General features: G+C 38.5%; 1 protein-coding gene across 3 annotated transcripts in view; it reads right to left on the bottom strand.

The window, feature by feature from the left end:
- Positions 1 to 22,699, bottom strand: part of CRY1 (cryptochrome circadian regulator 1) — a 40,785-nt gene that overhangs the window by 6,289 nt on the left and 11,797 nt on the right. For 2 of the 3 annotated variants that reach the window (XM_066319993.1, XM_066319994.1), the window contains exons 2-8: positions 10,229 to 10,337; positions 6,768 to 6,910; positions 5,222 to 5,406; positions 3,783 to 3,871; positions 3,083 to 3,223; positions 2,676 to 2,987; positions 88 to 239 (exon numbers count right to left, since the gene is read on the bottom strand). In XM_066319993.1, the coding sequence (XP_066176090.1) occupies positions 88 to 239; positions 2,676 to 2,987; positions 3,083 to 3,223; positions 3,783 to 3,871; positions 5,222 to 5,406; positions 6,768 to 6,910; positions 10,229 to 10,337 (1,131 nt within the window). The remainder of the gene's footprint in view (positions 1 to 87; positions 240 to 2,675; positions 2,988 to 3,082; positions 3,224 to 3,782; positions 3,872 to 5,221; positions 5,407 to 6,767; positions 6,911 to 10,228; positions 10,338 to 22,699) is intronic. The other variant, XM_066319995.1, reaches the window with a different exon arrangement.

The following is a 22,699-nucleotide window of genomic DNA, read 5'->3' as shown; positions in this document are numbered from 1 at the left end:
GGTTAAAAGGTCATGTTAAGTACAAAGCTGCTTGATAGTTAAAGCAACTCGTGAATCAGTCATTACCATTTCTGGATTGGGAGTTACCTGATATAATCCCCATTTGGGTCAGTTCTTCTGCCAAAACCCACTGGGCAGTAGCAGTGAAAAAACTGCTGAAAGAAGGAACTACAGGATAGCCACATCCAGCTTCCAGCATTCACACTCCAATCTGCATCAAGTAACAGCTCTTCAAAGACCTTAAGAAAACACGTCAGCAAGTTAGTCTGGGCATGGCACACCTTCAAGACACATACCTTTGCAAGATTAGTTCCTGAGTTTCTGATTTAAGCTCTTTCTTACCTGACAGCATTCACAGTATGGAATTGCAAATGCCTTAATGCCAAACTCAAGAAAAAAAGAAAATACTCAAAACCAGGCTTTTAACCTGTAAACAAACTTGTATACATCTCAGAAAGCTACACACTTTTACATAAACACATCCTTGAAAAAGAAAACCCCAAAGGATGGCTGCAGCCTCATGGTTTCCAAATGGCATTTGCTGTTTTCAGAAGAATTGCTTCATCACATCACAGTTGAGTAAGCTTTGCAAACTTCCAAAAACAGGGAACACACAAAGTACATTTTGAACTCAAATTGCTGGTCTGAATACCTCAACTTGCACAGCACTTTTCACTATGTGAAGAATCCCAGGAGTAGAATTCAAGAGTTTTAGGGCAGCACAAACATGCAGAAGTTGTTTTCTTGAAGGCTAATAGTTAATCTAGCAAGTAACAGTTTTGAGAATACACTCGAATTCCTGAAAGCATTATGAACCACCAAGAACACTGAAGGATGATGTGACAGATAATGAATTCTGGTCTGAAAATCAAGAAGAAGAAAAATCTTCCAAACAATTTAATTCGCTATCCCTATTATTTTGTTTTTAAAAAAACCAAAAAACCAAAACATGAGAAAGTTAAAGATTTATGAGGGTTTTAGTTTAAATCTGGAGCTCAGTGGCTGTGAAACATTCAAGCTTCTAGCACTGATTGTTTTTTCACCTTCAACACAGACAGTACTAAATTGTACAAAAGGAAATTTATTTGCTCAGTCAGATCACTAGCAATGCAGGCTGACAAAAAACAGAGTGAAGCCTCATTCTGTGAAGGACAACCTTCAAGGACCTCTTATAAAAAGAGTGCACCCAGAAATAGTTTTAAGAACAGATACTTATCTAATACATATTTTTGCAAGTTCTAAATTTTTTTTCCAAACTTACATAAGTTCCAGATGTTCAAGAGCAACCATGTTTCTTTGTGCTAAGGCACTAAAAACTTGACATCGTAGTACTGCCATCCAACTTTAACTAATATTACTCCTATACAACACCTAAATAAGGTAATACCACTAAACAATGATCTCTCTCTCTCCTTATACTTAATAAACATTCATTCCACAGCATACACTGTCTGTTACAAAAGTATCTCTTACTAAATATCTACAACTACTTGGGAAAACGTTTGTTTTGAAAAAATCGGATTTATGTTAAAATGCTTTCAAAAAACGTATCAAAATAGATAGTGACTCATAATGCAACAAGATCTTTAGACATGAAGTGTGTTAGCACACAGTTGTTCCACTAGATGCTGCCATGTAGTAAGACTTGGGAAATAACACCACATGGAAGGCCAGATTAACTTTTACTAGCTATGGAAACTTGAGTTGAACATCATTCGACTGCACAAGTCTGGGGCCTTCATATATCCGTATTATTGCAAAAGTAAGAACAAGCTGCCATGTATCTGAAATTTACAGAGTAATTTATCTGTAATATACTGAGTTACCAATGTATGTGCATATTCAATATCTGTATTTGTGAACTGCAGAAGTAACCAAAATTTTTTTAAACTGAAAGGTGCTTATTTACAACTGATTTCTTAAGAAAGGAAATTTCATATGATTATATACATATAGAAATATGAGGTCAAAACCCTGATGGCAATTAAATTTTTTTAGATTTCAAAAATAAAATTGTCTGATTCTCAATTTTTCATAGATTATTATTGCTCAGTAAAAGTTGTGCTGCCCTTCAAAAAATGTAAAATTGATTCAAAGGCCTAATAAGTGAGAATAAATTATTCCATTTTTTTCTTCAAAAACCTGACATCTTAGATTTGAACTTCAGCACCTTATAATTGCATAAAATTAACTGCATTGAGCTTCAGCCAAATCATGTTGCTTTTAGTCACAGTTCTAACACTGGGCAAAGTGAGAGAAATTGCTGAAAGGACATGCTCAGCTTTTAGTTTCCTCTCTTTAATTCTCATAGTATATCCCCTTTCCAGGGAAGCAGATGAAAGATATGAACAGGAATTGTTCACACACAGAATGATTAGGAAAAAAAAGATCTAAATTACAATAGTTCTCCAGGTTTATTTGTCAAGATTTAGGAAGAATTCTCAAATTTAAAAGAATTTCAGACCCACTCTGACTGCAAGAAACACTCTTAACATTCCAATAAAACGGCACATTCAAGAGGTAAAATTTCAGCACGCCTGGTTTATCAGAACCGATTTACTTTTGCCCGCAATTTAAGGTTTAAAATTCAACTTACACCACATAGTAACAATTCTAGAATGACTATCTGAAACTTTAACAGGCACTTTAAGAAATTCAAGAAAAAGGAACAATACCTTCATTCCTTCTTCCCAGCTAATCCAAAGGTCACCTCGAGTCAGAAAGCATGCTACAGCATGCCGCGCTAAATGGTGAATCCAACCTTCCTGACGAAGTTGTGTCATAATTGCATCAATCCAAGGAAAACCTGTCCTGCCTTCTGCCCATTTGGCCAAAGCCTCAGGATTCTTATCCCATGGAATTTGAACACAGATAGGATTCCCCTCCATTTTATCAAACCGTGGATTGTTAGTCGCCGCTGTGTAGAAAAATTCACGCCATAACAGCTGGCCATAGAGGGAGAGGGGAGGGGAGCTGTTCTTTTTTACCTGAGGATCATCATTAAAGAAAAGCATTTTATTAGGAGAAGTAGGGGAAAACCACGGCACCCAACAATATGTATCTGACCACACAGAAGTCCTACCTTTTTGTACAGATCCGTTAACTTGAAATAAAAGAGCCGACAGGACAAACAGCCAAAGCGGAGGTAGGGACTAAGCCCCGTAGGGCTTGCCAGAAGGGAATTTGCATTCATTCGTGGTCTTTCAAAGTTTGCTACCCAAGCCTTAAAACAAGACAAAACAAAACCCACACAGCAAAATCAGACCAGAGGCTACAAAGCAACTCAGAGAGAGAGAAATGGCAAACTGTGTGTAACTGAATCCAAACAGTGGACAGATGGGCAGGTCACCTACGATACAGAGGCGCTCCTTTTGAATCAGCAGAACCTCTAGAAGGCAATTCAACTCAATGCAGAAGGCATGGACTGTCTTCCAGAACTATCTGTGCCTTTCTTTTAAATACACTGGAAACCTAGACAACTAGCAATACATTAGTTGTCAAAGGAATTCCCCTTCAAAATTATAAAATGTATGCTTCAAATAAAATTACTTCAAAAATAAATTCAATTTTTTTTTTAGTACAGAAGAGTAAAACAGACCGTCTCTAAAATTCCTATCTAAGATAATCTATTATCATCTTTAAAAAAGAAATATCATTGAGGCCTTGCATTCAAGTTTGTGGGTTTGATTTTTTTTTAACACAAGTTACCCAAATTCCTTTAGGTTTCACAGCAAAGACTATGTTTCCCAGATATGTCAGACTTGCAGTGATCTGAAACATACCTTTCGTTCTAAATGTCTTTCTAATCGTGTGAGAGCTTCAGTTTCTCCCCCTGGCCATACTGCAGAAGGCAGACCATCCGTGTCAAAACCTGAAAGACAAATTGAAACATGGAAATTGCTTGTTTGCTTATACTGTAAGGCAACAAAATCATAGCATATTGATACTTGACAACTGCATCTCTACTACTGAGAAAAACCTTAAGAAGTTGGACACATAAAAGTGTGTTTTAAAACAGCATGCAACCAAGTCTTCTCAAAGTATATCCAGTACCTCCTAACTTGCAGCAAAATTCAAGTTTTTACTTTTACATGTATATTAACACACATTACAAATTTTAGATGCTGAATGCTCTTACTTCAGTCCCAATTCTTCTGGATTTTTGGGGGGTATTTTTTGATTGAAGTGACCCCTTCATCATTTTCCAAATTGGCAATATGCAGGCTACCCTGAAACCATAACTTCTTTTTTTTTTTTAATTACTACTAGGAAGCAACAATTGCTATTGTAATTTACAGAATGTCTAAAAACTTCCACCAGGGTAAAAGTGTGAGTGCCATCTTCAGAACTTAAATAACAGAAATTAAATAACAGAGATGGTTCATTTGATGATAAATGCGTACTTGAGCCACAAAAGAAAGATAAAAAGAAGGTAATGAGATTTTTTCCACACCCACCCACCTGCCCCAAGATTCCTCACCAGATGCATGGGAGAATGTCTGCCTATAGTTTAACTACTGCACAGTGAGATCACCTCTTCTTATAAAGGCTTTAAAAACCAAGGTCTCCTCTGTGAGAGTTCAAATGGACCAGACAGGGCAGTCACACGTTAACCAAAATCTGGTCAGACTCTTTTGTTAGCAATTTGGAGGTCAGAGCACATTTGCTTGTATTTTGGGATGTGTGGGGAAACAGGAAAGAGATGAGGAGATTTACAGGACAATAACTGATACTATTCCTTAAAATCACATTTAGAGAAACATAAGACTTTTCTCCCCCCAGAACCTTCTAAAGTAATTAACTCTCTTATCAGTAATTTTTTTTTTGGCATATCATGAAAAGAATGTTTTTTTTAAACTAGTTTGTTAAACGACAGATTAATGACCTGAAGCACAAAGATCCAAAGTGTATTTAATACAGAATGAAGCACCAAAGACTTAATTAGTAGCTTAATGATCATTTGGTACCCTGGGAAATCGGCTATGATGTATTACAAAAAGCCAAACAGTGCTTAGTATAGTTTGACCTGAGCTCTCATTTACCAGAAAACAACCAAAAGTCACAGAGTTGATTATCTTTTTCGGTTCCTTTGTATGCCATAATTGTGTCAGGTTAACAATTAACCACCAGCAGGACCTCACTTGTTGTTTTATGTATTATGCTTTTAGTGGTAGATTATATCTTACTTGTTTCAAAATGTCAAAGCAATCTCAGAACATACCCAGCTCTTCAAGTGATGGCACACCATATTTCTCATCATGATCATCAGAAACTGGAGTAGTGCATTTTTTCATTACTTCTGGGGTAATAGTCTCCACAGGCATCTCCAGGGGTTCCATTCTACTAATTAGGGTCTGAAATCGCTTGTAAGTAAGAGGAGGCTGTCCTCCATTTAATTCTATTATTCTATATTAAAGAAAAAAAGAAAAGAAGCATGTCAGACAATACTATTTAACAGTTTTTCTTATAAAATATACACACCTACACAGAAATATCTTCTTGCCTCCCTCCAGCTTACACAGAATCCCAAATACACAAGGTAATCCCGACAGTTAGAACCTTAAATATACCATCCTTCTTTCCCCACTAGGGAGACATAGAAATTAACTGTTTATAACCAAGTCAATTCTCTTCATTCCTGGGTTACAGAAATTCCCTCATGAACAAGGATATAATGAACGCAGACAGTTCAAGGCAAAGAAAAGAACAGATCAGTAAAGCAGATAGAGATCCTAGCTCCATACAGAAGTATCCAAGTCATGTACAAGGCCACGGTATTTACATTCAAAGAAATTCACGTCTGCCTTCTGGTATTGAAAACAGGAGTCAATATTAAAACTATCTTAATATGGGGAGAACTTAACGTGCAGCTTACACACAATGACTGCTGTAAAAGCACAGTTTCATGTTTTGCATTGCCATTTTAAATATATCTGAAGTCTTGGAGAAAAAGGAAAACTTCAAAGAAAAATTTACAAAGCGAAAGATGGAACCAAATGCTTATTTAGTGGGGTGTTTGGGTGGGAGGGGAAAAAAAATGAATTTTCAATTTTGGATTTAAAAAAAAGTCTTCTATTGGTTTCAAAAAGTAAATGCTTCCAATTTCACTGCTCTCTCATGTGTCTAACAGTCTCTTATACATCAGCTTGTAACAGAATAAAATGGGCAGCTACCACAATAAATCACTTAATGTAAGAGAAGACAAGTCATACTTGTAACTAGTTTGTGGATTATGTTTCTATAATAGGGAATTAACACTAATCCATTAAATAGATCTGTGGAAAAATATAAACAAGACATTAACTATGGCAACACAGGGATAGCACAAAATCCCTAATTACTTATTGTATAGATAATTGGTAGGAAACAGTTTTTCTCAAAACTTGTGTACAAAAAGTGAAATAAAGATAAACCAAACAACTGAACAAAACCAGATGTGATTTGGGAGAAGTTACAGGCATGTTTGAGTAATTTAATTATAAATGACAGCTAATTAACATGAACATTATTTTCAAAAGAACTCCAAATTAAAACTGCATTTCAGAAACAGTTACATATCATTTTTTGGAGTTTCAGAGTTCTACTCAGTATGTAATAAAATTCGGATGGATGGATAAAAGCAAAACAAAACAAATGTGTAGTTTTTCAAACTATGAACTGTTTCATGTGGAAAGGAGCCAACAACACATAAATAAATACTACATAAAATTCTAAGGGTTGTTTTTTTTTTCCTCCTTTTTTAACATCCAAGGTAAATGGTAACTTACTTGTCTAGGTCATACAATGTGTGCGAAATCCGAACAATGACCTCCACTCCAGCTTCACTGGCCAGCTTCTTGATAGCTGCATCTCTTTCCTTCCCAAATGGTTCAGAATCATATTCAATAGAAAGTTTTGCAATGTTCCATTCCTACAACACAAACCAAAAGTGTGGTCCTTTGGCAACTCAACTGCATGACTGAGGGTCAGGGAAAGGAGAATTGGAAGGACAGGGCCAGAATGGACCTCCAGCTATTACCTGTGGATAGTTATCAGAGATAGAGAAAGATCCAAAATACATTAGGCACCCAGAATAACAAAAATAAAGTCCAACCTTTTGGCACCTAATTAGCTATCAGGCATAAAAAAGCCAGTCCTATTACTGTAGGTGCTTGCTGCAATGGAACAATTTCCACGTAAATTTTGAAACCTCATCTCTAACTTTAGGATCCACACACCTTAAGAGACTCAGCAGAAGGGGAATATGACAAAGCCTGTCTTCTGAATATAGATCAGCAGCACTACCTTGCTCAGCAGAAAAGCTTTTTACATATGCCTGTCAGCTTTAGCAGCAGAACTGAAGTTTCAAGGGAGGGGGTGGAAATATTGCCCCACCCTATCACCAAACACTTTACCTTTTCCAAATCCCTTCTCCTCCCTCAGCAATCTTTAAATTTAAAGATTTGAAAATAATTTTTAGAAAAAGAAAAAAAGGCTGTCTTCTAGAAAGAGAACGCCTTATGCCTTGAAGTCTAATATTCTTTATGTCAGATTCTGTTACTAAGGACAACAGTCACAGGTGAGGAAAAAGAAGGGAGCAAAGGGATCAGTAATGGCTAAGGCTTCTGCAACAGTAGGAAATTGGAAAGGTGAAATATGCACAAGATGATCCTAGAAGGTCATCATGCCAATCAAACTCAAATACTTTTCTAATCCCTCACAATCTTAATGACTTGATTTAATACACCGTAGTATTTCAGAGAATTCAATTTACACTAGAAAAGGACACTCAATACTAAATACCTGGGATGCTCTTTCACTTCTGAACTCCACCTCTCTCCTAGAGGAAGCCCAGCCCTAAGGATAGATGATTCCAAGGACTGCTTGCTCTTTGAAACAAGGCTGGGATCCCACCATCCTTAAGCCTGCCAAGACTAACCCAGCAGGCCTTGAATCCTCAAGCAACCTCCTACACCATCATGTCTACACCAACATCTATATCCCATTTCATAATGCTTCATAACATAAAACCACTGTCTGATGAACTGCAGCAGATAATTTTCTAAACCCTTCTTTCCTCTGCCTTTTGCAAAGAAGACTATTAAAAAAAAAAAAAAAAGTGTCCAAGACACAGAGTCACATCCCTAAGAGAGCCAAGAAACTCTGAGACAACAGCTGTGTAATGTGAATACACCCAGATCACATTAGTATCAGCCAGGCAATTAGAAGAATCATGGGCACAGATCACTTTGCACATTCTCATACTGCTGAATGGTTTCAGCAACACTGATGCATTAAAAAAAATAGTGATTGTTTCAATTCTATTTTCTTTCTTGAGCCAAGGCCAAAGAGCTAAAGAGAGAAAGCAGACCAAGACAAATTGAAGAGGATGAGGCAAGAACAAGTCAAAACTTAAATGAATTGAAAGAGCCTAAAGGTGTTTGAGGTCTTTCTAAGGATAACGATAGCTCAGTGTTCTGCCTTTTGAAGGAATTGTTCAGACTGTGAAAAGGAAAGCCTTACCGGGAAACTGTGATACATTCATTCCCAGGAAATCCACAGCTGCTGGCACCTGTGACAGGGCTCCTGACACCCTGATAGGGCCCTACAGAACTCCCATTATCTCCTACCCTAAGTTAATGACTTAACTGAAGTTATTTTTCCAGATTTAACTGAACTTCTTTTCCACATGTGCTCGTTCTTCAGGGTCAGGATCATTGCTCGCCTTGAGACATTTAACAGGGACGATCTGAAAAGCTTTGTTCAGTGTTATAAACCCTTCACTGCACTGCCAAGTGTCTGATGTACAGCTACTGCTCTGGCAAAAGAAGTTGTGAGATGTAATTACAAAACACAGATCCATGTTCCAGGTAGGATTCAGCTAAAAGTGCAGAAATCCTCAAGAGCTTTCAGAAACTTGTTTGAGCATAGAAGATGTCCTGAAAAGCTCCTCAGTGAACCACTATATGATAAAGACATTAACTTGAGGAACCAGAAGACACAGACAGGTGTGAATGTTCTTTTTTGATTGCTGTACACTATCTATACTACAAGCTATTTTAATTTTCTTCCCAGCATTAAAATTAATATTCTAAAAATGTGGCAATCCAATGCTGCTGGGCATAGCAAGATCAGCCTAACAGCAAGATCTGAAACAGGAGCTGTCAAAGTAGCCATTAAAGTATTAAAGATGACTTGTCACAAATCCACAAGGCAACGCACAACAGGAAGACCTTTGCTCCTATTTAAATGCCATCAAACTAAGTTTGGCAGACATATACAATAAGATTGAATATCTGAGGGGTTGCAAGCAGCAGCTAATGGCACAATACTCCTCCAGGAAATTCTTCACAGAGGGGAAATCAAGGAAAGACCAGTAGAAGTACCATCCACTTAGCATTTCACAACAAAAGCACAATAATGAAGATGGAAATGTGAATTTGGGTTGAGTTTTCAGGTTAGCACTGAAGATCTGGGAATAAGAATAACGAACATCCGACCTCTTCAGAAAAATGGGTATCTCCTTTTGCCCACCCCAGTCCTGCTTGTTTCGGTCACCTCAATTCACTCATTCTGAAAAAAATCCTCAAATCAACTTGCCAAGTGTTCATTTTTACTGTACTATTGTAGTATTACTACCTTAAACACACTATTATCCATAGACAACATCTTACTATCAGTAACAACCACTCAGGGCATTAGTTTTTTCACTAAGACCCTTTCCCACAAAAGCCCTAAATTTCTTTGACTAGAATTTGCTTTTTATTTACACTATGCTTTTAACAATCTTACTACTTGAAAAAAGCTTGTTAAATCACTTCAATGGCCAAAAAGCAATCACAGCAGATGTTTGGCCTAAACAAAACATTGCTTTTACAGGTCAGGCTTTGAACACGGATTTATGTGCACAAAATTTTATTTCACTACTATGAAGGGAACCTGTAAAGGAAAAGGTAGTAATATGCAGTACCTACACTTAGCAAACCATTTGAAATCAATTCTGTTTCTGGAAAGAAAGGAACAGAAACCAGTAAAGTCTAAAAACAACTCAGCTCAGTTGGTGGTATGTATATTAGAGAAGAAAAATTCAAAACCAACACAAATAACCTTAATGAGAAACTGCAAGGACAGATCAGTATTTGCATTAATAACTTGCACTGAACCAAACAGTACAAGAAATACTCCTAGCTGTAGTTAGTTTGTTGGTCATACTTGTGGATAGAAACAAGAATTACAAGATGGCATTTACCTTAAAAAGCCTGGGGAAAACATCTGCGGGCTGTCCACGAATAACAAACAAACGTGAATTCAGTTTCCGTAGATTGGCATCGAGATCCTCAAGACATTGAAGCAGGAATCTGCAAGAATTTAAAACAACATTGATTTTATGAAGCAAACCAGACAATTTTACAATAGAAACAGGTAACTAAGAAGAATAATCAACAACAATTATCATAACTTGAGCTCTAGGTGCATATTTTAATGATGCATGCATGTTCACATCCTAATTAGGCTTGGCTTACAGTGGTATGACACCATGTAATATCTTCCACAATACATAATTCATAAAAACAAACCACATTGTCATTTCAGTTTTCCCCTCAATGTTATTCAGCTCTGGAAAGGACTAAAACAAACTCTAGTCTTAACTAAAACTGCAAGTCTCTTGTCATTCTGAAGACAGAAAACCCCTGCACTACAGAAAAAAACCCCAATGAACAAAGAGATAATCAGCTGTTGGCACGCTGCTACTAAACTCAATCCAAGCCCTTCTTACAACACTGAACTGTTACTAAAAACAGCATACCAGAGGAGTACAGTCATAACTACCCCTTTGGCTTCCAGTTACAGAAACAGCCCTCTATATAATATATGCATCTTGGCTGTAACCTCACCTGAATTATTTAATGAGCAAATTAGCACATCAGGCAAAAGAAAACAGGGTGCTGCAAATCCACAAGTGTTCAAGGGAAACAGGCAGTTGCACAAAGAATGTTGAGACAGGTTCACATTCACTAAGATTTATTAGTAGCTATAATAACTAAAATAACTCCAATGGTGAAAGTGGTTTGCGGAATAAATAAAAACAAAAGGAAGAGGAAAAAAAAAACCAACTCTACCTTGCAGCCAGATGGAAAGAGAAGTGCTAGGGATCCCCAGATGAGTGCCCTTCCTCTGGATTCTCTCCAGTCTAACAAGTGGCTCTTCCCTAATACTTTTCTTATGGTCAACAGGTGGAGGGAGGTGATCCTCTCCCTTTACTCTGCCCTGGGGAAGCCAGTTCTGGGCTCCCTAACTCAAGAAAGACCAGAAACTACTGCAGAGGGCTACATAGATGAGGGGACTGGAGCATCCATCTTATGAGCAAGGGCTAAGGGAGTTTGGCCTGTGTAGTTTCGAGAAGAGATGACTGAGAAGGGATTTTATCAATTTATACAGATTTCTTAAATGCAGTGTCAAGAGGATGGGGCCAGACTCTTTTCAGTGATGCTTAGCAACAAGACAAGGGGCAACAGGCACAAACTGAAATGGGAAACTGCATCTGAATATGTGGAAAAGCTTTTTTGAGGGTAACAGAAGACTGAAACAGGCTGCCCAGAGAGGTTGCAGTCTCCTTTCCTGGGTATATTCAAAACCCATCTAGACATGATATTCTGCAACCTGCTCCAAGTGCACCTTGCTTTAGCAGGGACAGTTGGACTGGGTGATCTTCAGAGACCCCTTCCTACCCCAACCATTCTCTAATTCTGCACTAACAATACACATTTCACCAGAAGCTGTTCAAGCCCTCTCAGCCATTCCTTCTCACAGTGCTGTTGGCACTCAGCAGAGCACATGCTGATCAGGGCACCTGCTAAGTCAGCACCCGCTGGCCATTAACTTTGCACTCACACATTATTGCATCCCCTGCCATAAACCACAAGCTACACCCAAAGGGGAGAGAAAAAAAAAAAAAAAGAAAGAGGCAATTCCCACACTGCAGTCTTGCAGAGAAACCCTGCTGCAGTGACACTGTGCAGGTGCAAGGCCACAGTGATAACACCTCCAGAGCAGTGCCCGAGGGCAGCGGAAGCAGTGCCAGGACAGCTGGAGATTGTGCCTGCAGAGGAGGTGCACAGCTACCACAGAAGGGCAGCAGCACCTCTGCAGCTGCCCACAGTTATGAATACAAAGGCACCCAGCAACCAGGTTTACTAAAAATCAGGAGCTTGAATGCACCTAGATTTTTAAGACAAATCCTAAAAGCTAATCGGATACAATGAAAACGCTACGCCTTCGAGGAGGGATAAAGCACGACTGCTGTAAACCTGTTAATAGCCATTTTCTAAGTATTCAGCAACATGTAAATGATGCCTACCTAACACACATTGCTCCCAACTTTACATGGGGAAAAAACTTATCAGAAATAACATCTAAAAGGCTGGGAGGAACCCCCCCTGACTGCTATGGAATACCTAAAATGTGTGGCTCACGTGATCTGAAAGAGTAAGGACAACCAGTATAAAAGAACAGAATGGCTGGCAAACTATGTTTTGATGTTTAATGATTGGAACAAACCAAAAATGCCTAATTTTCTTACTTGCTCGGTTTTGTTTTGTAAAAACTCTGTGGTAGCTAGAAAAGAAGAAGAAATTTATACTGATTTAGTTAGAAACCATGCAGGAGTCATTTTAAGAATCAGATGACAGTTGCATATGCTTCTGTCAGAGAGAACTTCAGCCCCGTGTTCCAGGACAAAGGCAATCCATTTGGACTCTGAAAATTACAGCTACATTTTATTCTGCTTTTTTTTAAAACCTGGAATGACAGACATTATTCATTAGTCTTATACATGTGAATCTCACTTTCATGAAGCATGTGCATCCACATACACTTCACAAATCACTAAGACGATGAACTGAAATACTGTCCTGGATACTCTGGAATAGTGCAGGGGGTCAGGGGGGTTTTTTTGTGGGTTTGTTTTTGGTTTTTGGGGGGGTGAGGGAAGTTTGTTTGCTTGGGGTTTTTGTTTTGGTTGTATGGAATTTTGTTGTTGTTACACCCTCTTGTTTATTTGTTGTCTAAACTCATCTCACAGAGCAGAGGGAAAGGTTATGGAAAGAAACTGGTGACAAAATATTCATAACTATTCCTGTATTTCAGGAAACTTGATTACTCCTATTGGCATTTCAGTTCTTTCTATTATCTCAGTCTCTTTTCTTCCTACCTAACTGACCACAGTATGTAATTTCTAGTCTGGACTTGGCACAAAATCCTATTCAAGAAGATAACATGCACTGACCCAGTCTCCAATTCACATCCAAGATCCCTAACTTGCCCTTAATACTGTTTAATCTCTATTTGTACTTCCCCAAATCCCCTTTATTATCTCTCTTCTCTCTCACTGCACTCCAGCATTTCAATCTCCATAAAACTCCTTCAGGTGCTTAACAAAAATAACAGTGTAGACTCAGACTGTTAAATATATGTAGGAAGAGAGCAGGAGGGTGGCCAGGGGACACACACACTCCCCCTTACTTCAACCAAAACCAGAACAAATTAAAACCAGCCCAACCAGCTTGAGTTGCAAGACTCACAGAAAGCATATTATTCAAAAATAACAGACCAAAGCAAACCCTAATGATCCTACAATATCTAAAGTAGTAGCAAGGTAAAAGAATACTGCTTTTGACTTTCAGAACACACACTCAGCCCACAGTTACTCAAAATAAGCATGCCATTTATTAATTATATCTGAATCTTTCAGCTGAATCAAACATGTTTTAACAAAATGTGATGCAAGTAATTAATCACCTCTTCTGCTTTCATTAACTATATTTATGCTATACCGCATCTAAAAGCATTTTTTTTATTAAAGTGTTAATAGAAGTTGTCTAACATAAAAACCTTTACACAGATTTATAGAATCACAAGATACTTTGGGTTGAAGAGACTTCTAAAGGTCAGCTAGTCCCATCTCCCCTGCAAAGAGCCTTGTTCAATTAAATATGAACCTTCTCAAATACCTGCATTTAAAAACATCCCCTACCAAGAAACATATTAATCGAATCAACTACTTGTCATAAAATTTTAATCTCCTCTTTTTCTCATTAGCACCCCTAAAACTTGAGGAAGCAGCACAGCATCTTGGACTGAACACAAAATTACTTGACCTTTCTCTCCGAAAGGATACACCAAAATTATTTGAAGCACATTTCTTTCGGGTTTGTTACATTGTGAAAGTGAATGGTAAATTAGTCCATAAACTGGAAACCTCCATCTCATAAAAAGTTGGGGTTTTTTCAGTATATGAGCTCTAGAGGGAAAGTTTCTTCATAGCAGCTATGAAGCAAGAGCTGCTAGGCTTGAACTCTACTATACTTTATACCAGACTCTGGCAATGAGAAGATATTTAAATCTCTCCCTACAACAGCAGGTCCCATTTCTGAGTCTGCAGTCTAAACTAACTTTTTTTCCCCTCAACCTAAAAGTCAATGGGAAAGCACTTTTTTTTTTTTTTTTTTTTTTTTCCCCCCCACTTTGAATGAATTATATGAGCCATAGGACTTCATGAGAAGACACAAAAAGGACATCCAGATAGTTTTGATCAGATTAGAGCATCAGCCCAGTTTTCTCTATGAGGTCAAAAACATCAAACACCATTCCTTGGGCAAACCAGAAGGTAAATGTTCACTAATAATTTCACAGTAGCAAACGATGTGAGGTACATGCATGACTGATATGACAGAGGGAGGCAGAAAAGACTTAGAGACTTACTTATCTTAACTTGGGGAAGATGTTGATGCAAAGCATACCTATCTGCAAGCAACATTCATAGACAGCATTACACACATTTTGCCAGAGATATCTAATTACAATATTCAGAACTTTTATGAAAGCTGCTGAAGACTTCATTCTTTAAAAGACAAGCACATAAAATCTTAGCAGTTGACTCCAAGAAACTCCACAAACTTTCCCTGCTGTCAATCATACAAGGTACGCTTGGGGTCTAAAATATAAATTACTTGCCAGAAACTGGCAATAATTGCATAATACAGTTCACAATTTTAGCTACCATGCAACTGAAGGAAACTGATACCATCAAAGCAGCTATTCAAAAACTTCAATAAATAATTGTTAACATAGTTAACCATTAACAAAATGACCTGAAGCAAGCACTAGACCACGCAATGTTCCTGGCTCTGCACTATTAACATGATTAAAGAACACACATGGAAGAAGTCAGGAGTCTGTTAAAAAGGTAACATTTATTTAGGAAGGAGACCTGCAAGAAGGATACCTATAGACACACTATTTAAGGCTACCCTTAAGTCTTATTTGGGGTTATTTTTAGGAGTAACAAACACCCAGAAAGCACAATTACATATAAGCAGCCTTGCCAGTACGAAATGAGGGCAGTTGCTGGGAATGGAGGGGACTTAAAATGCAATGACTTCTCTTGCAGGTGCCATAGACATCTGAAAATGTTAGTGCACTAAACCATTAAGGATAATTTTTCTGAACTAATCCAGATTCTGAATTTAACCATTAGTAGGAGTGTTAGACTGCACAGACACACAAAATACAGGAATCTAGCAAGGCTTCCTCATTCTGAGAGGAAGTTGAAGAATTTGAGTGAAAAAGAATAGTGCTAAAATTTGTTCTGTTCCTAAGTTTAATACTTTTTACCCAGGAATGGTCAACTTCCAGCAATCCATCCAAACTTACATTTAACCTCTCTTTTTAAATACCATTTATCTATCCACTAATCCTCACACCAAGCCACTGATTCCCATCAAGAGAAAAGCTCAACAAGAGAAAAACAAGAGACTCATGTTGTTAGAGGCATTTGATTGTCACCCAGACTTTCTCTATCAGAATCATCTTAGGCAGCCTAGTATCTGCTAGCTTTATTACCCTGTTGATTTTTTTTTTCCAACAATGCTATCAGATGTTCTTCCTTCATCTTTCAGAGTTTAGTAGAGCTGGATTCAATAGAAAGAAAGAATATTACACACTATATAATACCATTCACATTTTATTAGAAGGAGTATAATTTACAGAATTAGACTCTAATGTAGTAATCACACAAATCATGCACCATTTATTTCTCTTTAGAGAAAGAGAGAAAGGGAGAGAGAGAGCACTTTTCTTTCACACATACTTTGCCATATGTTTGATTAGATTATAAGGAGATTTCAGTATAAGGCAAATATATGCCTCATACTAATGTCAACAGGAATCATGATGCGAATACCAAATCAAAAACCAAAACAGAGTATGAGGCACTGAGAAGTATCTCAAATTTGATGTCCCTTTATACAGATATTTTGTATTTTACCAGTATATTTTCCTGTTTGACTGTCACCAACCAATGTATCCTAGTGCAAGCAGTATATTCTTACGAAACTGTAAGAGGATTAAGCTCAGACAGGATTTAAGTGTTATGTACACTCCACAGCATCCTTTGGCAGCCAGCCACAGTAGTATTTTCCTGTTACCAAATCAAGGTCACAGAGGCATCCCTTATTCTACCACATTGTTTCAACGAGTCCCACGTTCAACTTCCACATTCTAAAAGAATACATTTCGTAAAGGTATTATCCTTTGAGCTTATACACAAGAGCAGGTAAAAGTTCATGCTATTCAACTCCAGATACTTAAGTGAAGTAGCTGTGGGAGTTAACTGATCTCCTGGAGGGTTGCTCTACAGTCAGCAAAGAAAAAACAGCTCCTTTAGAGAGCAATTCAGGACTACAGCATCTTTCATAACTTAGTATAGCTGATCCACTTGCAAAAACAAAACCAAACACTGACCATGAAGTGCATCACTTGGCTTTTTTCTCCTTGATATTTTCTGCTGTTATAATCTTTAAGTCAAAGCAGAGCTGTGATGGAGGACGAATGCAAAATACATCCAAGCTCACGTACAGCTGTAAAAGAGGTTCTCAAGGGGAAAAAATAAAGCAGTTCTTTGAAGGCAGATGAAAGAAAGGGCTTTGAACAATAATCAAGAGAAAACCATGTTTAAAATTTAATCTCTCCAAGCTAAGTCCTTTTGGGTGCATCTTCTTTGACACAAAGGCATAAAGACCATTTCAGATATGGAGTGGGAATAGAACATCAACCACAGCAAGCAATGCTGCTCTATTAGGAACAACAAACTCGTTTGAATCAAACCTAGCCCACACTGGGCACAAAGCTAGCGTTTCCTTACATTCCATCCCTCATTAATTTATTTCCAACTGAACTAACTTTTCAAGGTTAGCATTCCCCAAAGGAAGGAAACACATAATTTTTTGAAGCTGGGTAATAGGCAGGATTACAACCCCAGACTTTTGGAGAGCTACCTTTGGCTGCTTCAAGGACCAACTTGGAGGAATCCCATGAGTTAAGACTCCAGAAGGTAGAGGGGTCCAAGGGAGCTGGTTAATACTCAAGCATCACTTCTCCCAAGCTAAGCACCAGGGCATCCCTATTAGTAAGAAATCAATTAATAGCATCAGAAGACCTATACGGATAAGCAAGGAGCTTCTGACAAAACTGAAACACAAGAAGAACATTGATGGAATATGGAAAATGGGACAGGCCACTTAGGAGGAATAAAGGCATGTTGTCAGAGTATGCAGGGATATGACAAAGAAGGCTAAGTCCATTTGGAATGGAATCTAGCAAGAAATGTCAAGTGTGACAAGAAGGGCTTCTTCCACATATTTCCTACCTTTTGCTACAAGTAGCAAAAGGAAGACTAAGGAAACATTGGCTCACTGCTGAATCAAAGGGGTGCCCTGGTGACAAAGCATACAAGAAGGCATAGGTACTGAATGGTTTCTTTGCTCAGTGTTTATTGCCAAAGCCAGACTCCAGGAATCTCTGAGCATGGAGGCAAGAGCACAAGTCTGGGAAAAGGAGGATTGTCCTTTGGTCAAGGAAGATCAGATTAGATATCCTTTAGTCAAGCTTGACACCCAGAAATCCACAGATACTGATGAGATGCACCCATGAGCGTTGAGAGAGCCGGCAGATGTTACTGCTACGCCATCACCCACTCTCCATCATCCTTGAAAAGTCCTGGAGAATGGAAGTGCACAGAAGTACCAGGGCAGGTTAAATGTTGTCCTGCTAGGAAGCAGCTCTGCATAGAAGAAGGACCTGTGATTCCCAGTGGACAACCAGGAGGCAGCAGTGTGCCTTTCTGGCCAAGAAAGCCAGAGGTACCCCGGGATGCGTTAGGAAGAGCACTGCCAGCAGGTCAGGGATGATCTCCACTGGAGAGGCCACACCCAGAGTGACATGTCCTGTGTTGTGGCTGGGTATCCTGGGTTGCCCACTTCAAGAAAGACAAGGAGCTCTTGGAGAAGGTCTAGGGGAGGGCTACAAAGTAGACGAAGGGCATCTCTCTATTGAGCAAAGGCTGAGAGAGCTGAGCCTGTGTAGTCTGGAGAAGAGATGACTGAGAGGGGATCTTATCAATACACACAAGGATCTTAAGGGTGGTGTCAAGAGGATGGGGCCAGACTCTTTTCAGCCATGTCCAGTGACAGAATAAGGGACGATGTGCACTAGAAGACTAGAACACAGGAAGCTCCATCTTAGCATGAAGAAAAACTTCTTTACTGCAGGAGTGACAGATCACTGGAACAGCCCCCAGAGCGGCTGCAGTCCCCTTCCCTGCAGATACTCAATACCCACCTGGACACATCCTGTGCAGCCTCCTCTGGGTCAATCTGCCTTAGCAGGGGAGGTTGGACTTAATGGTTACCAAAGTCCCCTCCTCCCCTCACTGTTTTGTGATTCTGTGAAACAGCACTATGAAGCTGGTTCCTATTTTGTGAGCCATACATCACAGCAAATATTGCATTTAGCTTCTATGAAGTCTGGATCTTAACTTCACATTCAAAGGGCACCCATTACACTCACCTAAATTATTCCCATATAACTTGAAACGAACATCTCAAATTACTTCATGTTACAAAGGTCAGCCTGCTGGTGATAAAAGGACTAACAGGCTCACAGCTTCCTAAATCTCTTTCTCTTAGTGCCTTCTGTCCTTTACTGTACATATTCTGCATCTAGTTTTTTCTAATCCTCTCATTTCAATCTGATATATCAAAGTCTTTATTATTTGACTTGAATTCTTCATGCCTGTTCTCTCCAGAGAGAAACTAGTTGGATCCAAAAAGGAAAACAAAGAGCAAACAAATTGTACTGGAGACAACTGGGGAAATATTACCTAGAAGCAAATTACAAAATTAGAGTTACTTGAGAGTACAGACATGGTCATACATAAATTTAAACCACCTTATTCTCATGTATCCAAGTTCTCTTATTTAAATTAGCAGGTCTTAAAGCTTGATGTGATTAAAAGAGAGCTAGCCTGCTTTATAAAATATTTCAGGCACGTTAATGTCAGCAATCTGAGCTGTCCATGAGAAAGTAACAGCTAAAGTTCATTTCAAAAGAACAAACATGGTAAGAGCACTCCAACAAGACAGTCTTGCAATCTGATTCTGAAGGACAGATTTTATACTGCCCTTCATTTACTTTAATAAAACCTTTTTCCTCTCCTTAAATTAAAGTGACCTCTTTAAGGTTACAATTAGTGCTAGTAAAATTTTGCAGTTTTATGTTTCCTAGAAATAAAACACTGGCTAAAATAAATATATTTCTCAACTACACTGGATAAATTGCAAGCCCTTAAGGTATGATTCCATCATCTCTGGCTTCCCACATCTCAAAAATCTATTACACTAGTAGAAGAGAATTAAGGATAGAGCTGAAATACTTTAGCAAGCACAGAAATTGGTAGAAAGTTTGGAAAATGGAAAAAAGACCATCCTGAAGCTATTCTTGGAAATCTTAATTAAAATTGACTGGTGCTCATCTTACGGTGGCCCAACTTTCAGCATTGTCTTAACTTCCCATTGCCATTATTATGAGTCAAAATGCCAACATTTTCTGATGTGGTCTTTCAAAGCTGAAATTAGTAATTTATAGCTGAATACAAGGTAAACTTGATGAAGATGTATTCAGGGTTTTCAGTAATAATCATATAGAAAAAAAATTATCCCCCCACCCCCCAAACAAATAACTGAGACACAGACTCGTTTATCAAACTGTATAAATCCTGAAAACATCTACTTTGTCCTCAGGTATATCAGTATGGGGGCAGACTAATGGAGGTAACTCTTCACCTCATGCTGCAGGGGCTGATGCAGGAGCTGCAAAGAGCTCAGTCACATAAGTCCTGGAAAACAGAACTGAAGTACAGCTCAAGACACAATAGATGAAATAATCCAAATAATCTCTATTTATGAAGATAAATGTGCTCTCTTCATCTGCCACAACTTCACCACCTCTCTGCAATACTGAAGGTCAGGACCAAGAGAAGGTACATCACTTCAAGCAACTAAACACATCTTAAAAAGTTACATAGTACAATTAAATAGAAGAGTCTGATGACTAAGGAGTGATACTCAGTCATCTCTGCTCAACCCATAGTAATTCAGATAAAAAAAAATATTCTATGAAGAATGAAAGCTTTACTATAACAACTGTACTTTTACATTTTCCCCATCTACCCATTCCTTTTAGAAGACAGGAGTGGACTTCCAAAATTCACTTCCTAAACACCAGTGACAGCTGTTTTTATTGCCTTGTTGAAAGAATAAAGGTAAATAATTGGAGAGCACCCTTTTTTATATAGAATCACTGTACTTTTTTTTCCAGTTTGCTTGAGTGAGGATTAGAATTAATAGCAAAAGAGAAGACTCAGACAACAACACTGCCAATTAAAAAAAAAAGGAAAGAAAAAAGAAAAGGGGCAGGCACCAAGCCTATCTTCTTGAATGTTGATAAACTTTGTTGGAGACCACTGGTTAGTATAAGAGTAGTGGAATATCAAGAGAAACTGTGAGCATTCCAAAAGAGTGATACTCATAGAATTATAGAATATTCTGAGTTGGAAGGGACTGGAGAGACCAATGAGTCTGACTCTGGGCCCTGCACAGGACAACCCCAAGAATCACACCATGTGCCTGACAGCATTGTCTGAACACTTCTTGAACTCCAGCAGCCTTGGTGCTGTGACCACTTCCCTGGGGAGCCTGTTCCAGTGCTCAAGAAAAATTTTATCTTTTCCGAGAAAAAGGCGGTTCTCTGTTTGCGTTAAGCCTAAAGTTATTTCTATAGACAAAATTGATAGCGGAAGATTTGTAGGCTCTGAAAGCTGGAAACATAATAACCAATGAGAGGCATTATTTTTCTGCAGAACCTTCAAGAAAAAAAAAAAGAAAAAAAAAAGAAAAAAAAAGAAAAAAAAGGAAGAAAAAAGAGGAGGAAGGAAGGAGGAAGGAAGGAGGAAGGAAGGAGGAAGGAAGGAGGAAGGAAGGAGGAAGGAAGGAGGAAGGAAGGAGGAAGGAAGGAGGAAGGAAGGAGGAAGGAAGGAGGAAGGAAGGAGGAAGGAAGGAGGAAGGAAGGAGGAAGGAAAGTAGGAAGGAAGGAGGAAGGAAGGAGGAGAAGGAAAGGAGGAAGGAAAGTAGGAAGGAAGGAGGAAGGGGAGGAGGAAAGTAAGGAAGGCAAGGAAGGAGGAAGGCAAGAGAAGGAAAGGAGGAAGGAGGAGGAAGGAAGGAGGAGGAAGGAGGAAGGAAGGAAGGAAGGAAGGAGGAAGGAAGGAGGAAGGAAAGGAGGAAGGAATGGAGGAAGGAATAGGGAAGGATGAGGAAGGAAGGAAGAGGAGGAAGGAGGAGGAAGGAAGGAGGAAGAAGGAGGAAGGAAGGAGGAGGAGAAGGAGGAAGGAAGGAGGAAGGAAGGAGGAAGGAAGGAGGAAGGAAGGAGGAAGGAAGGAGGAAGGAAGGAGGAAGGAAGGAGGAAGGAAGGAGGAAGGAAGGAGGAAGGAAGGAGGAAGGAAGGAGGAAGGAAGGAGGAAGGAAGGAGGAAGGAAGGAGGAAGGAAGGGGAAGGAAGGAGGAAGGAAGAAAAGAAAGAAAAAAAAGAAAGAAAAAAGAAAGAAAAAAGAAGAAAAAAGAAAGAAAAAGAAAGAAAAGAAAGAAAAAAAAAAGAAAAAAAAAGAAAAAAGAAAGAAAAAAGAAGAAAAAGAAAGAAAAAAGAAGAAAAAGAAAGAAAAAGAAAGAAAAAAGCAAGAAAGAAAAAAAAAAGGAAAAGAAAAACGGAAAAAGAAAAGGAAAAGAAAAACGGAAAAAGAAAAAAGAAAGAAAAAAGAAAGAAAAAAGAAAGAAAAAAGAAAGAAAAAAGGAAAAAGAAAAAAGGAAAAAGAAAAAAGGAAAAAGAAAAAAGGAAAAAGAAAAAAGGGAAAAGGAAAAAAAATGAAAAAGAAAAAGGAAAAAGAAAAAGGAAAAAGAAAAAAGGAAAAAGAAAAAAGGAAAAGAAAAGAAAAAGAAAAAAAGTTTCCCATTAGAGGTCATCCTGAACAGAAAAAAAAAATCTTATTTGCCTTAATTCTCCTATATTCAACAGGGGGCTAGACCACGGGGGTGTGGAACGGGGAGAAAGGAGGAGCCCACAAAGCCGGCACCTTCCATTGTTACCTATCTCCTAACCTGATCATTTCCTTATAGCACTTTCAAGAAGAACATTTCAATATGAATCAACAAAAATAGTTTCGTAAAGTAGGTCGTTGCTGCAGCAACCAGGCGGCTGTTTGGACTACTCCCTGCCACAATGACCTACTTTTGCACTCATATGTAACCGCTGTAGTAAGATCCGAATATTCCATCCCT

Source organism: Sylvia atricapilla, chromosome 5 (genome assembly GCF_009819655.1).
Source record: "Sylvia atricapilla isolate bSylAtr1 chromosome 5, bSylAtr1.pri, whole genome shotgun sequence".
NCBI lineage: Eukaryota > Metazoa > Chordata > Aves > Passeriformes > Sylviidae > Sylvia > Sylvia atricapilla.
This window is presented reverse-complemented; position numbering and strand designations above follow the sequence as displayed.